General features: G+C 36.9%; 1 protein-coding gene across 1 annotated transcript in view; it reads right to left on the bottom strand.

Annotated features, from left to right (window-relative positions):
* frmd4bb (FERM domain containing 4Bb) overlaps nucleotides 1-15926 on the bottom strand; it is a 67007-nt gene that overhangs the window by 29861 nt on the left and 21220 nt on the right. The window contains exons 6-20 of the mRNA XM_066670264.1: nucleotides 15807-15863; nucleotides 15677-15699; nucleotides 14913-14996; nucleotides 13979-14044; nucleotides 12888-12945; nucleotides 11879-11965; nucleotides 10098-10174; nucleotides 9520-9658; nucleotides 7595-7736; nucleotides 7116-7249; nucleotides 5986-6102; nucleotides 1654-1882; nucleotides 1320-1382; nucleotides 1010-1151; nucleotides 658-819 (exon numbers count right to left, since the gene is read on the bottom strand). Of these exons, the coding sequence (XP_066526361.1) occupies nucleotides 658-819; nucleotides 1010-1151; nucleotides 1320-1382; nucleotides 1654-1882; nucleotides 5986-6102; nucleotides 7116-7249; nucleotides 7595-7736; nucleotides 9520-9658; nucleotides 10098-10174; nucleotides 11879-11965; nucleotides 12888-12945; nucleotides 13979-14044; nucleotides 14913-14996; nucleotides 15677-15699; nucleotides 15807-15863 (1580 nt within the window). The remainder of the gene's footprint in view (nucleotides 1-657; nucleotides 820-1009; nucleotides 1152-1319; nucleotides 1383-1653; nucleotides 1883-5985; nucleotides 6103-7115; nucleotides 7250-7594; nucleotides 7737-9519; nucleotides 9659-10097; nucleotides 10175-11878; nucleotides 11966-12887; nucleotides 12946-13978; nucleotides 14045-14912; nucleotides 14997-15676; nucleotides 15700-15806; nucleotides 15864-15926) is intronic.

The raw sequence follows: 15926 nt of genomic DNA, 5'->3' as shown, positions 1-15926 counted from the left end.
TAGACACACGAGTGTAAACCATACAAACACAAACGCAGTTCACTGTTTATTTAACACTACAGCAGTTCAAGTGTGGCATTTTTATAGATAGTGGGGTACAAGGTGAGGCAAAAGTTGTAGGATGCCCTTTTAATTCAGAAACGAAAGGGAAAATGACATATCCGAATACACCGGTGAGTAAAGAGGGAAGGGCCAATGTTTTAGGCTCTGTCCAGAACATGGCCGCCATCTTGAAAGCCGCCATATTGGATCAAGGGCAAGTTTTTCCAATGGGAAAGTAGTGATGTAGCGTATCAGAGAAGACCAGAATTTTCTCAGAAATTAACTGCCACAATTAGATTTGCAATAGCTCCTGTGGTTGAGTTTTGACCAGACCCTGTCCTGTAACGATCCTGTAATGAACAACAAAAGTTTGTAAAGTTCTGTGTTGATAACCTGGACAATGGGGCTATAATAAACACCTGTGACTAATGGCCACTGGGAGACCTACAACATTCTGCTCTACATAGGGAAGGCAAAGTTGAACTGTGCAGTATTTCCACATTAAATTAAACACTCTTCACTAACACTGCAATGGCCAGATGTGAGCATGTGTGTGTGTGTATGTAGGCTGTTTGTGTGTGTGTGTGTGTGTGTGTGTGTATATGCTGTGTTTACCCAAGCTGGCTGCTGCTGAACGCATTGCGGGGCATTGGGCTCTGGTCACTGCTGTGGCTCTCCACTTGTCTCCGAGGGACAGTTTTATACGGACTGCTTCCAGCTGAGGACACTTCACGAGGGACAAAGTAATGTCCAGATCCCTGTACTTCATACTCTAGCCTTTGCACACACACACACACACACACACACACACACACACACACACACATACCAGAATTACTGTCAGCTCACTGTACATTTACCTGTCTTACCTGTATTAGTCTGGAGGTGTGTGTAGTTGAGTGTCATGTTAGAGTATGTGTGTTTGTGTGTGTGTGTGTGTGTGTGTGTGTGTGTTTGTGTGTGTTACCTGCTGAGAGCTTTGTGATGGAGTGTATCACTCTCTGAGGATCGTCTCTCTGAGTCAAAGTGGAGACTCTGAGGAGCAGCAGCTGAGAGGAGAGGAGAACACTGAACAGAACGTGAACGAGGACGTTCAGCACCGTCATCGTCTACTCACACACACACACACCCACACACCCACAAACACACACAGACCGAGAGAGAGAGAGATAGAGAAAGCATTAATCAAGTATATTTTAAATAAAACTGGGGACTCGATTCAGACCGGTGACCCGACTCCCGACAATGTGATTAAAAATGAAATGATCCTTTCTCACCATCCTCCAGATTCAGGCTGTCAGAGAGAGAAAGAGAGCTGCATTCAGACGGAGCCAGTTCATCTAAGAGAGAGAGAGGGTGAGAGAGAGAAACATTTGTCTGATTCTGATATCCTGAAAATGTGGAGAATTGTGTGGAAAAGGCAGACTGTGAAATTTTATTTAATATTTAAACTATATTTTATTACAGAATACATTAATGAATACATTATGGAGCATGTTTTTCTCTGTCATTAAAACAATATTGTGGTCAGTTTCTGACACAAATTACAGAATTATGTGGCAGACAGAGGGAAACGTGACAGAATTAAGTTCACGTGTAAATGGTATTTACCTGCGATGATGAGCGATGCTCTTTGAGTGGGTTTCTTGCCTTTCTTCACTCTGTATCTGTTCATCTCATCCTCGATCTCCTGCAGCTTCTGCATCGCGTCCAAACAGTTTCGCCTCCTCTTCTTCTTCACCGTTTTACTGAGGTCAGTCTCCGACGCCAGCTTCTTCGCTGCCTCCACGATCTTTCGCTGCAGAGCGAATCGACTCTCCAGATTCCTCAGATATGGGTCCTACAGAGAGAGAGAGAGAGGGAGAGAGAGATACACAGAAAGAGTGAGGAGTTTAGACCTTGTATTTCAAGTTTATTATTCTGTTATTAAATATTTTGTTTCGCATCATTAGTTTATCATTTGGTTATTAAATGTTTTGTTTTGAATCATTAGTTTATTATTTGGTTATTTAATGTTTTGTTTTGAATCATTAGTTTATTATTTAGTTATTAAATATTTTGTATCATTAGTTTATTATTTGGTTATTAAATGTTTTGTATCATTAGTTTATTATTTGTTATTAAATGTTTTGTTTTGTATCATTAGTTTATTATTTGGTTATTAAATGTTTTGTATCATTAGTTTATTATTTAGTTATTAAATATTTTGTATCATTAGTTTATTATTTGGTTATTAAATGTTTTGTATCATTAGTTTATTATTTGGTTATTAAATATTTTGTATCATTAGTTTATTATTTGGTTATTAAATGTTTTGTTTTGCATCATTAGTTTATTATTTGGTTATTAAATGTTTTGTTTAGAATCATTAGTTTATTATTTGGTTATTAAATGTTTAGTTTTGTATCATTAGTTTATTATTTGGTTATTAAATATTTTGCATCATTAGTTTATTATTTGGTTATTAAATGTTTTGTATCATTAGTTTATTATTTGGTTATTAAATGTTTTGTTTTGCATCATTAGTTTATTATTTGGTTATTAAATGTTTTGTTTAGAATCATTAGTTTATTATTTGGTTATTAAATGTTTAGTTTTGTATCATTAGTTTATTATTTGGTCATTAAATATTTTGCATCATTAGTTTATTATTTAGTTATTAAATGTTTTGTTTTGTCTCATTAGTTTATTATTTGGTTATTAAATGTTTTGTTTAGTGTCATTAGTTTATTATTTGGTCATTAAATGTTTTGTTTTGTATCATTAGTTTATTATTTGGTTATTAAATGTTTTGTTTTGTGTCATTAGTTTATTATTTGGTCATTAAATGTTTTGTTTTGTATCATTAGTTTATTATTTGGTCATTAAATGTTTTGTTTTGTATCATTAGTTTATTATTTAGTTAATAAATGTTTTGTTTTGTATCATTAGTTTATTATTTGGTCATTAAATGTTTTGTTTTGTATCATTAGTTTATTATTTAGTTAATAAATGTTTTGTTTTGTGTCATTAGTTTATTATTTGGTCATTAAATGTTTTGTTTTGTGTCATTAGTTTATTATTTGGTCATTAAATGTTTTGTTTTGTGTCATTAGTTTATTATTTGGTCATTAAATGTTTTGTTTTGTGTCATTAGTTTATTATTTGGTCATTAAATGTTTTGTTTTGTATCATTAGTTTATTATTTGGTCATTAAATGTTTTGTTTTGTGTCATTAGTTTATTATTTGGTCATTAAATGTTTTGTTTTGTGTCATTAGTTTATTATTTGGTCATTAAATGTTTTGTTTTGTGTCATTAGTTTATTATTTGGTCATTAATTGTTTTGTTTTGTATCATTAGTTTATTATTTGGTCATTAAATGTTTTGTTTTGTATCATTAGTTTATTATTTGGTCATTAAATGTTTTGTTTTGTGTCATTAGTTTATTATTTGGTCATTAAATGTTTTGTTTTGTATCATTAGTTTATTATTTGGTCATTAAATGTTTTGTTTTGTGTCATTAGTTTATTATTTGGTCATTAAATGTTTTGTTTTGTATCATTAGTTTATTATTTGGTCATTAAATCTTTTGTTTTGTGTCATTAGTTTATTATTTGGTCATTAAATGTTTTGTTTTGTGTCATTAGTTTATTATTTGGTCATTAAATGTTTTGTTTTGTATCATTAGTTTATTATTTGGTCATTAAATGTTTTGTTTTGTATCATTAGTTTATTATTTGGTCATTAAATGTTTTGTTTTGTGTCATTAGTTTATTATTTGGTCATTAAATGTTTTTTTTGTTTTTTGTATCATTAGTTTATTATTTGGTCATTAAATGTTTTGTTTTGTATCATTAGTTTATTATTTGGTCATTAAATGTTTTGTTTTGTGTCATTAGTTTATTATTTGGTCATTAAATGTTTTGTTTTGTGTCATTAGTTTATTATTTGGTCATTAAATGTTTTGTTTTGTATCATTAGTTTATTATTTGGTCATTAAATGTTTTGTTTTGTGTCATTAGTTTATTATTTGGTCATTAAATGTTTTGTTTTGTGTCATTAGTTTATTATTTGGTCATTAAATGTTTTGTTTTGTGTCATTAGTTTATTATTTGGTCATTAATTGTTTTGTTTTGTATCATTAGTTTATTATTTGGATATTAAATGTTTTGTTTTGTATCATTAGTTTATTATTTGGTCATTAATTGTTTTGTTTTGTGTCATTAGTTTATTATTTGGTCATTAAATGTTTTGTTTTGTATCATTAGTTTATTATTTGGTCATTAAATGTTTTGTTTTGTGTCATTAGTTTATTATTTGGTCATTAATTGTTTTGTTTTGTGTCATTAGTTTATTATTTGGTCATTAAATGTTTTGTTTTGTATCATTAGTTTATTATTTGGTCATTAAATGTTTTGTTTTGTGTCATTAGTTTATTATTTGGTCATTAATTGTTTTGTTTTGTATCATTAGTTTATTATTTGGATATTAAATGTTTTGTTTTGTGTCATTAGTTTATTATTTGGTCATTAATTGTTTTGTTTTGTATCATTAGTTTATTATTTGGATATTAAATGTTTTGTTTTGTATCATTAGTTTATTATTTGGTCTTTAAATGTTTTGTTTTGTATCATTAGTTTATTATTTGGTCATTAAATGTTTTGTTTTGTGTCATTAGTTTATTATTTGGTCATTAATTGTTTTGTTTTGTATCATTAGTTTATTATTTGGATATTAAATGTTTTGTTTTGTATCATTAGTTTATTATTTGGTCATTAAATGTTTTGTTTTGTGTCATTAGTTTATTATTTGGTCATTAATTGTTTTGTTTTGTATCATTAGTTTATTATTTGGATATTAAATGTTTTGTTTTGTGTCATTAGTTTATTATTTGGTCATTAAATGTTTTGTTTTGTATCATTAGTTTATTATTTGGTCATTAAATGTTTTGTTTTGTGTCATTAGTTTATTATTTGGTCATTAAATGTTTTGTTTTGTGTCATTAGTTTATTATTTGGTCATTAAATGTTTTGTTTTGTGTCATTAGTTTATTATTTGGTCATTAAATGTTTTGTTTTGTATCATTAGTTTATTATTTGGTCATTAATTGTTTTGTTTTGTATCATTAGTTTATTATTTGGTCATTAAATGTTTTGTTTTGTGTCATTAGTTTATTATTTGGTCATTAAATGTTTTGTTTTGTGTCATTAGTTTATTATTTGGTCATTAAATGTTTTGTTTTGTATCATTAGTTTATTATTTGGATATTAAATGTTTTGTTTTGTATCATTAGTTTATTATTTGGTCTTTAAATGTTTTGTTTTGTATCATTAGTTTATTATTTGGTCATTAAATGTTTTGTTTTGTGTCATTAGTTTATTATTTGGTCATTAATTGTTTTGTTTTGTATCATTAGTTTATTATTTGGATATTAAATGTTTTGTTTTGTATCATTAGTTTATTATTTGGTCATTAAATGTTTTGTTTTGTGTCATTAGTTTATTATTTGGTCATTAATTGTTTTGTTTTGTATCATTAGTTTATTATTTGGATATTAAATGTTTTGTTTTGTGTCATTAGTTTATTATTTGGTCATTAAATGTTTTGTTTTGTATCATTAGTTTATTATTTGGTCATTAAATGTTTTGTTTTGTGTCATTAGTTTATTATTTGGTCATTAAATGTTTTGTTTTGTGTCATTAGTTTATTATTTGGTCATTAAATGTTTTGTTTTGTGTCATTAGTTTATTATTTGGTCATTAAATGTTTTGTTTTGTATCATTAGTTTATTATTTGGTCATTAATTGTTTTGTTTTGTATCATTAGTTTATTATTTGGTCATTAAATGTTTTGTTTTGTGTCATTAGTTTATTATTTGGTCATTAAATGTTTTGTTTTGTGTCATTAGTTTATTATTTGGTCATTAAATGTTTTGTTTTGTATCATTAGTGGAGGCACTGACCTCGTTGTATGGGAAAAGCTCGTCCAGTTTGAAGGCGGTCCCCACTCTCCTCCTGAACCCGGGGGGTTTCTCTCCTGATGTTATGGGGTACTCCTTCGGCAGTTTGCCTGTTAACTCCTGAAATATAATATTAACTTATGGTCATATTCACAGAGAAACACAGCTGCACTGAACAAAGTCACTGTTACTCTACAATCCTCCAGTTTCAGCAGGAACAGGAACAGACTGAATTAAAGTTTTTGAAAAATGTACAGGAATTACATATGTGTATTATACACATTAAACCTGCAGTGTGTGATTCTGAACTAAAACTAAACTAAATAAAAAAAAATGCAAGGGAATAAAAACAAGAAAGTGCTCCATCTGTGTGTTTTCTGTGACTCGATTCGAGGATCGTCTTTTATTTTTCTTCATTGCATCAACTCAGAGCAGGACGTCTCTGGAGCCACACTCCAAAACACTCCTTTTCTATTAAACAGAGAGAACTCTGCATGGTTTAGTGAGTCATATCTCACTCTGATCTTAGCGCGCTGTAAACAGCGATTAAACCCTGACTCTGTACTGACTCTCTCTGTTTATCTCTGGCTCTGGCGCTGTCCGGATTTAGACTCAGAGCAGCTCTGAATAACACAGCCTCGATTCCCGTCAAGCCTGTTGCAGACACATGGAGAGAACCAGGGCTCAGAACCCAGACCGGAACCAGATCAAGGTCCAGATCTCATAGAAAAGGGCAAAAAGGAATGTGACGCAGTGGAACTATTTTACCTTGCGGAAGGTTGATAAATCATTTTTTTTGTCTTAAATCCTAGTAATGACCCTAAATAGATAACGGACTGTGGTGTAATCGCAGTAACACACTGGAGGTTAGTGCTGTAGGGTGTGAGATTGGTCCTGGTTTTTGATCTTCAGAACTCTGCCCGTGACCTCGTACCTACGACCACAACACCCCAGCTCCAATATCTCATTCTATAACACCAGCCTCGAGTGTATTACCGTCTAATCACTCCACACTGTGATGATGTGTGATGTGGAAATGATTTTAATGAACTGATCTGTGGGTCCAAGTCCAGCTGTTTGCTGTGTATTTGACTGATCTGTGTCTGATCTCTGATGTGTAATGCAGCTCTTACAGCTTCTCTCAGGCAGATTGTCTTCAGCTCCGCCATCTTCTGTCCCAGGATTTCCTGAATCTCTCTCTCTTTCTTCCTCAGCTCGGACAGTTTCTCTTTCTTCTGCTCATCGCTGAACTCGGAGTCGGCGGACCCTGCTCAGACGCGGAACCGTGGACATTACAGGGTTTAAGTTTAAACAGCTGTGATCAGACGCCATGGTTTATTGTAGTTTTTTTTTTTACCAGAAAATAAATGAACAAGGTTTTTGTGGTTAATTAATATAAATAAATAATCTATTCTCTGTTGGAACCTAGCAATAAATAATTAATAACACAGTCTATCTACTGCTGTCTCACAATTGGTCGATCGATTTTAAACCAACCACTCAGGCCAGAGACCACACATTTAAAGAAAAGTGTCTTAAAACCTGTATTTAAATCATATATTTACAAAAGAGCTTTGCGAGATGGACACAGTGAGGCTGAGAGGCCACTGACCCGTGGAGACCAGGCTGCCGTTGCTGGCCATGATGACCTGGTTTTTCACTGCTACGTTCAGCTTGTTTGTTTTGGATGAGGCTGTGTTCTCCGTCAGATCGGCAGCGATGTCCCCCAGACTCCGGGCCGCCGTCACCTTCGCCTGAGATCGACCAATCAATCGTCAGAAAGAAATAAAGACAAGGCAAGTTTATTTATAGAGCAACTTTCATATTTAATAACAATTAAAACTGTTTGTACAGAGACAAACAAACAGTTAAAAGGGATTAAGACAATTTACATAGCGCTATAAAAGAAAATGTGGAAATTTCATATTAATATTTTATCAGTATGTTTTTTTCTTTTCCTTCCAGGGAAAATACCTGATTAATTCTGTATTAATTTTATGTGTTTAGAACTACGCAAGTTCTACAGGAGAGTTATTTCCTGCTGTAACGTGTGAATTGATAACTGCAGCGATTCCAGAGACCGTTTGGATTTTAGAGCCTTGCTCTCTGCAGGGGCCAAGGGCAGCATGGGGCCCCTGTACAGTGTGGGAAACCTCATGTGAGTGAAGAATAATACATCTGATGGACAAAAACCGATCTCAGGGACCTAACGTACGACACGTGAAACAAACAGACTCTGAGAAGAGACATAAACGAGACAGTGCCTCCGATGCGGAGAGAGTGAGCCGATGTGTGACCACAGCTCCTCCGCTGGGAGACGGTCTGCAGAATAAAGCTCCATCCTCATTCCTAAAGCATTCGTGTCAGGAATCGCGGAGGGCAGACTGACGGAGGCGGATGCACAGTTACTTTATTAACAAAAGAATATAACAAAACAAAGACAGGCAACTACGGAAACAACATGAACCGAAAACGAGGCACAACTGAGACAGACTAGACTTGGAAACGACAACATGAAACGACGGAGACAGACAGACCGGACTGAGCGACATGACAAAGTGACAATGGAAGCAAAACAACATGAGTTGGGAATTGAAACGAATGACTGACAAGAGGAAGTGAGACAAGCGGACTTAAATACATAACACAGACGAGACACACCTGAGACAGATGACGAGGGGGACGGATACAAATAACACTGACGAGGACACTGACAAGGAGGCGGAACAAGGGCGGAGACATGAACAATAACAAACAGAGCCATGTGCTAATAGAACACATGGCGGGGAAAACAGACACGACAAGGGCGTGACAAATTGGGTTTTGGTGATATGTCTGTGTTTTAACTTCGACATCAGCCTCTCAACATCGTGCTCTAACAGAAAATCAACAAAACACTCAACACACGATAAAAGGCAAGAACATCGAGGACATAAAATGAAGACAAAATAAATCAGAATATTAGACTTATTTTGACTCAGAAAATAAACAAAAGCATAAACTATGTAACGTACAATAACGTTTACACACAAAGAATGCTGAGGTTTCATTCGTAAACTGATAAAGTGTGATCATTAGAACGCGTGTGTTTCTGTTCGTGGCTTTGATTTAGTTACATTTCCTTTTATATTCAGGGCGTTCAGCAGAGACTCCTTCCTCTTGCTTGGTGTTTCCTCAGAAAGTAGCCTGAGTGAGTTTGTATCAGCGAGAATCTAAAAGACTCCTCAGACTCGGTGAGGACTCGGTGAGGAGGCTCTTGTTGTTTGGCCGTAAGCGACGCGTAGAAAACCGTCTGTTCACACACTGCACTTGTAACTGGAGGCTTCCACTAGAGGGCAGTCTGATCAAGGTGTGTTTACATCTGGATTTTCATGAGGACGAGTGAAATCCAAATGTAATTCAATCACCTGTGAATCAGCCCCCGGACGATGCACTTCCACAGGGCAGTGTTTATTCATTTATTACTTTATTAGCTCTGAACTTATAAACGTATTGCTTTACATACTGTTTGTGTGTGTGTGTGTGTGTGTCTTTCACCTTGCTCTGTTTGCATTCCAGGTAAAACTGGTGTTGACTGATGGCCATCATCCAGATGGTTTTGATGAGGGAGTGTGTGGCGTACCAGGTGTGTATCACCAGCCCAGTCTGACCAAACGTACGCTTAGTGACCGCTCGTCTGGACACACACACACACACACACACACACACACACACACAGGTGAAAAGCTGCAGTTAAAAAAATTAAATCCTTAAACTCTCCGGTACCTTTTCGTACCAAAGCAGTAACAGAAGGAAACGCAGAGGCAGAGACGCTGCAGACGGAGGAAGGGACACATCGAGGACACAGATCAAATAAATGGAGTTAAAGTGTTAAAGTGGGGGGACACAGTGGTAGGTGTGTGTCCCCAGTTTGTTGCGTTTTTCATGCATTCATCTGTTTGTCTTTGTGTTGTGTGTTGGTCCATTTTTTATCCCAAGTTTGTCCCATGTGTGTCCTGTCTTCATCCCGAGTCTTTTCCCCATGTCCCTCTCATGTTGGTCTTGTGTTTGCTTTGTGTTTGTCCTTCGTTGTGTGTGAGTGTGTGTGTGTGTGTGTGTGTGTGTGAGAGACTGACCTGTGTGGGTCGTTGACCTCCACCGCAAACTTCTTCTCTCGGAAATACAGATTCTCCAACTGCTTCCACTGGAACAGCTGCAGTGACACACACAGGAGACACAGCGTTAGAGTGTGTGTGTGTGTGTGTGTGTGTGTGTGTGTGTGATGAGTGAGTCAGTAGTAATGATGGTTTCTGGTTTTCCTCCTGGGGTGATGTTACTGTTCTGGAGCTAAAACACTAACACGTCCAAGAATAAATTATTAAAAACTTCACGTTAAGTAGTTGTTGTTGTTAAAAAGTAAAGACCACTGTCCACAGGAGCATTTTACAAACGTAACACTATTACAGACTGTAGTCCACCTGTGGCTCTGCATACTTTGTTACCCCCCTTTCCCCCTGTTCTCCAGCGCTCAGGACCCCCACAGAGATGAGCTACTGTCTCTGACTCTACATCTACAAGGTGGACCAACGAGGGAGGAGTGTCTCACAGAGTGGACAGAGAGTGGACACAGGGTTTAAAAACTCCAGCAGCACTGCTGTGTCTGATCCACTCTACACCAGCACAACACACACTAACACACCACCACCACGTCAGTGTCACTGCAGCGCTGAGAATGATCCAGGTGTGTGTTGAGTTTCTGCAGACAATTGTGAGAGTGTGGCCAGGTGTGTGAAGCTTTAAACACAGACACACACATACACACACTGAGTCACCGTCTGAATAAGTGTGTATTATATTTATACCCTGAGGTTAGGTTTAATGCGGTAAACACACACTCAGATCTCAGCAGACGCTGCTCAGACACTGATACACACCTCCTGCTGACTATAGCCCACCACACGTTTTTAGAGACCCTTTAAAATGAGGGAGGTCTTTAAGGAGGTGGACACAGGACGCACTGGAGCAGCTGCACATGAGTCTAAGGTCCCCATGCTCAATGCCAAGTGTGGTCTGGAAGGGTCTAACTCCTGCTCCTCCCCCCTCAGGCACTGGGTGGTGGAGCGGTTCTCTGGAGTGACTGCTAAATGCCATCAAATCCTCCCAGCAATGTTCTAACAGTGTTCTAGCTAACGTTAGTAAATAAGAGAGTCCCTTACCAGTCGCTGCAGAGAGAGAGAGGTTTTGTACGAGCTCTCGGTTCTACGTTCTAGACGTGTCTCTTCAGGTTTTTTCGAAAAGCTAAAGGCAAACTGTTTTGCTCTGTGACACACACACACACACACACACACACACCACAACCTCAATCTCTCGCTCTGTCTCACACACACACACAATCTCTCTCCCTCTCTCTCCCTCTGTTACACGCACACACACCTACACACACACTCTCAGCCTCTCTCTCTCTATCTCTCACTCTCTCTTTCTTCCCTTCTCTCTTTCTCTCTCTCTCTCTCTCTCTCTCTCTCTCTCTCTCTCTCATATTGCATCACCTCAGCTATGTGTGTGTTAAGACATGCATTCCAATCTTTGCAAGTATAGGCCCATACTCTATGTCCCCCACTCACCCTTTCTCTCACTCTCTCCCCATTTTTCTATATTCCTCTCTGTCAATTTTAATACAATATCTTCTCTCTCTCTCTCTCTCTCTCTCTCTCTCTCTCTCTCTCTCTCTCTCTCTCTCTCTCATAAACATGTTCACATGATGGCCCTCAGCTGAATCTTGTGATGAGAGGAAGTGTGTATCCACAGGATTTCACAGAAAGTGAGGACAGTGGACGGTGGGGGACACACGGCTGATGAGAAAAGTAAAAACTTCTTTCCAGGAACAAGGAAAAATGTGAAGTTAAACACCGCGTACCCGTCTGGGTTTGACTTTGTCCTGAATGTCGTATTGTCCGATTCCTTTGTAACTGATTCCCAGCCACCAGGGGATCCCCTGCTTATCCTGAGAAACAAAACAACAACAACATACAAACATTTTCACCAGTCTGTTAGTCTGACAGAGCTTTTTATTGTGTAACATTTTCCATTTTAAAAAATCCCATCAACATTTTTTATTTCTATAAAGCAATAACTTCCATAAAATAAACGTTTATCTTAAAAACAAGACGCTCAAAGACTTTTCATTAAAATGTTGTTAATGAGACACTTATATTTATGTTTCAATTCTTTTTTATTTCAGAAACCAGACACGATTTAAAAAACTGTAATTCTTAGAAACTACACCCTGATCTTCTGTTTAAATTAATATTTAGAATAAAGAAATGAAATGTTAATTTGATTAGAATCTAGACACTATTCTAATGTTTGAGTGAAAATTAATTATTGTGTCTACTTTTAAGATTCAAAGTAAGTTTGACTTGATTTTTAACGATTTAAATTTAATCTTAAAAGCAGACACAATAACCACTGTATAACTCAGACGTGTGTGTATAAGTATTATAAATGATAAAGAATGGTTTCTCTATTTCTCTTTTCACACATAATTCTACAGTTGGAGTTGAGGCTCAGTCTCTGCATTAATTCACTAGATTTTACATTCATTTGAACTGAGCTCCATTCTGTTCATTTTAACTTCGTTCTGTAAATGTTTTTAGTTAGAGCTTCACTCTGGAGACGTTCTCGGACCCAGCGCCCCTTCCACGGTCAGGACGCCCGCCGCCTGCAGGGGTCACTCTCGCAGTAACTGAATTACTTATCATTAGAAAAGACGTTTAATGTAATTAAGATTAAATCTGACCCTGAAAGAAAAGCGTCTTCATTCCTGAAGCTCCTCTGTGCTCTCTGTTCTCTGATTGATCTGCGTCTGATCAGACTCTGATTTTAAATTATTGATCTTTAATTCAAACACTGTCATCATCAATTACCTTCACTTCGAAATAGTGCACGCCGTACGTGGGCAGGGACTCCACCAGCGTCAAATACCTGAGATAAACAAACAGATAAACAAACACCTCAAATATACAACAGATAAACAAACACCTCAACAACAGGTAAACAAACAGATAAACAAACACCTCAAATATACAACTGATAAACAAATACCCCAAATAAACAACCAGGTAAATAAACACCAGATAAAAACACATCAAACAAACAGATACCTTGAATAAAAAACAGGTCAATAAACACCTCGAATAAACAACAAATAAACAAACAAACAGGTAAATACATATTGTTAATAAATAAACATCAGTAAATACTTCACATAAACAAACAGATAAACAAATTAATACCAGAAATAACGAGATTAAAAAACACCTAAAAATACATATAAAATTATTAATACATGAAGGGAGTAGGTAAATAAAAATACTTTAACTTTGTTTGTCCTTCACCAGTGGACACAGGACACCACCTACAGGACGCCGCTTGCAGGACTCCACCCACAGGACACCACCCACAGGGTACTGCCCACAGGACTCCACCCACAGGACACCACCTACACAATACTGCCCACAAGACTCCACCCACAGAACACCACCTAGAGGACACTGTCCAGCAGTGACACTGAGGGGTTTAAAAACTCCAGCAGCACTGCTGTGTCTGATCCACTCTACACCAGCACAACACACACTAACACACCACCACCACGTCAGTGTCACTGCAGCGCTGAGAATGATCCACCACCACATCACACCTGCTCTGTGGGGGTCCTGAGCGCTGAGGAACAGGGGGGAGAGGGGGGGGGGGTTAATAAAGTATGCAGAGCCACAGATGGACTGTACCATGCTCCTGTGTGGTCAGTGGAGCTGAGAGAATGGACAGTGTGTATAGGAACAAGGAGCTGGTTTTAAAGTTATGGTTGATGGGGTAAGTCTTTGACAGTGGAAGTGTATGAAAGGAAATAAAACAAAACAAACGATGACAGAAGGGTGGAGACAATCGTACTGCAGCCACGGCGCTTTGGAGAGAGGGATTATGGGTATTAAAGGTTCAGTAATGAATCAGTACTCACTGGACGATGGCCTGCCCCCTGGAGACCCCCTTCAGCTGCTTATAGTGTTCTATCACTCTGTCCTCACTGTGGACAAACAGAAACACCACGTCGTCACACAGCTTCGTCCAAGACCTCAGAAGCCCACTGTAACGTCCCAGTACTTACACACAGCCTTCGTCTAGAACAAGTGGACTACTTTAAAGAAGCACTAGGTTGTATTTTTACCTTTAAATGATAGCGTCATCATTGTGATGCACCACTAAATTGTAACAGAGAGAACAGAGCTCTGCTTTTACTTTTATTTTTACTTGATTTTCACTTTTTGATTTACATTTGTGAATCAGTACGTCACACATTCACAACGTTTGATTCACAAACGCAAACCTCTTCTACACATTTACAAATGATGTCTATCCTTTACAGATATTTTTCCACATTTGTGAATTATTGTTGTTGTTGTTGTTTTTCTTGTTGATGTTGTGTTAAATGTGTGTATTCCAGGACACTTGTGGGTTTGAATTTGAAATTCAACATCTTTTTGACCCTTTTTTGACTCCATAGTTCAGAGTATTCAGTGTGTTCTGTGTTTGTGTTGTGTGTTGTTGAGCTCTGCTGCTGGTTCTGTGGCTGTGTGTGTGTGTGTGTTGTTGTGTGTGTGTGTGTGGTTGAGCTCTGCTGCTGGTTCTGTGTGTTGTTGTGTGTGTGTGTTGTGTGTGTATTCAGTGTGTTGTGTGTGTTGTGGCTGTGTGTGTTGTTGTGTGTGTATTCAGTGTGTGTCTGTGTGTGTGTTGTTGTGTGTGGTTGAGCTCTGCTGCTGGTTCTGTGGCTGTGTGTGTGTGTGTATGTATGTTGTGTGTTGTTGTGTGTGTGTGTGCATTCAGTGTGTTTTTGTGTGTGTGTGTGTGTGTGTGTGTGTTGTGGCTGTGTGTGTGTGTGTGTTGTGGCTGTGTACCAATAAGCGAGGGAGGGATGCTCCTTCAGGACTTTAGTTGTCAGAGCGGGGAGTTTCTTCAGCTCCGTCCTGGAGTTCTCGTCACTGAAATCAAGCACCGACACATTAACCCTTTCGTGTCTGAGACTGTAACGGACATAGCTCTGAACACCTGTCAAAAGTTCGGGGACGCACTGCACACAACAGTAATCAACTCGACTGTGTGTTTTCAGGCCCCAGGGAAATAATCAGTCGGGGCACGGCTCTCATCAGATCTTTTCTCATAACTACGAAGAGAACGTTGGTTTTATGAGTAAATATCTTGTAATAATGAGATAGTATGTCGTTCGTGACTAAAACACCTCTTAATAACAGACAGTGCTCAGACGCCTACAATTTCTTTACTTTACTTTTTAATATTAGTTTATTCCAGTCTGAGAATCTCTAACGATGTGGGAAACGACACATTTACAAATGAGGTCCTAAACTAACAGCACGCTGTGAATCTACAGATATACGCCTTACTTTTGTAATTCCTAAATAACTCTTAATCATTGTATAATATCATTATTTTTATAAATGTCACATTAACTGGTTTGAATCATAATGTTTCTGATTTATTCACGTTTCCCAGAAGGCAGTGTGTCCCCAAACCCTGCTCTCGTCATAAAACAGAAAAACTTTTGGAGATTAAACTTTCAGAAAGAAGCAACAACATAAACATGAAATAAATAAAACATTCCTAAAATAAGCAGAAGAAATGACTTTAATCTGGATTTTCTCACCTGCTGTAATCCCCTTTAGCTTCCTGCGAAAACACATTTCAGAGTTTATTATTAAATCTCTCAGAGTTTATTAAAGTCCCAGAAAAATAAACACATCAGCAGCTTTTTATTATTTCATTTCATTCTTCACCTGAAGAGCGTGAGCCACCAGTTTAAACACCATCTCACTCTCCAGCTCTATATCACCCTGTAGCACACACACACACACACACACACACACACACACACACACACACACACACACACAGAG

The sequence above is a fragment of the Hoplias malabaricus genome, chromosome 5, assembly GCF_029633855.1.
Source record: "Hoplias malabaricus isolate fHopMal1 chromosome 5, fHopMal1.hap1, whole genome shotgun sequence".
Taxonomy (NCBI): Eukaryota; Metazoa; Chordata; class Actinopteri; order Characiformes; family Erythrinidae; genus Hoplias; species Hoplias malabaricus.
The sequence above is the reverse complement of the archived record's forward strand: the minus strand, read 5'-3'. Positions and strand labels throughout refer to the sequence as shown.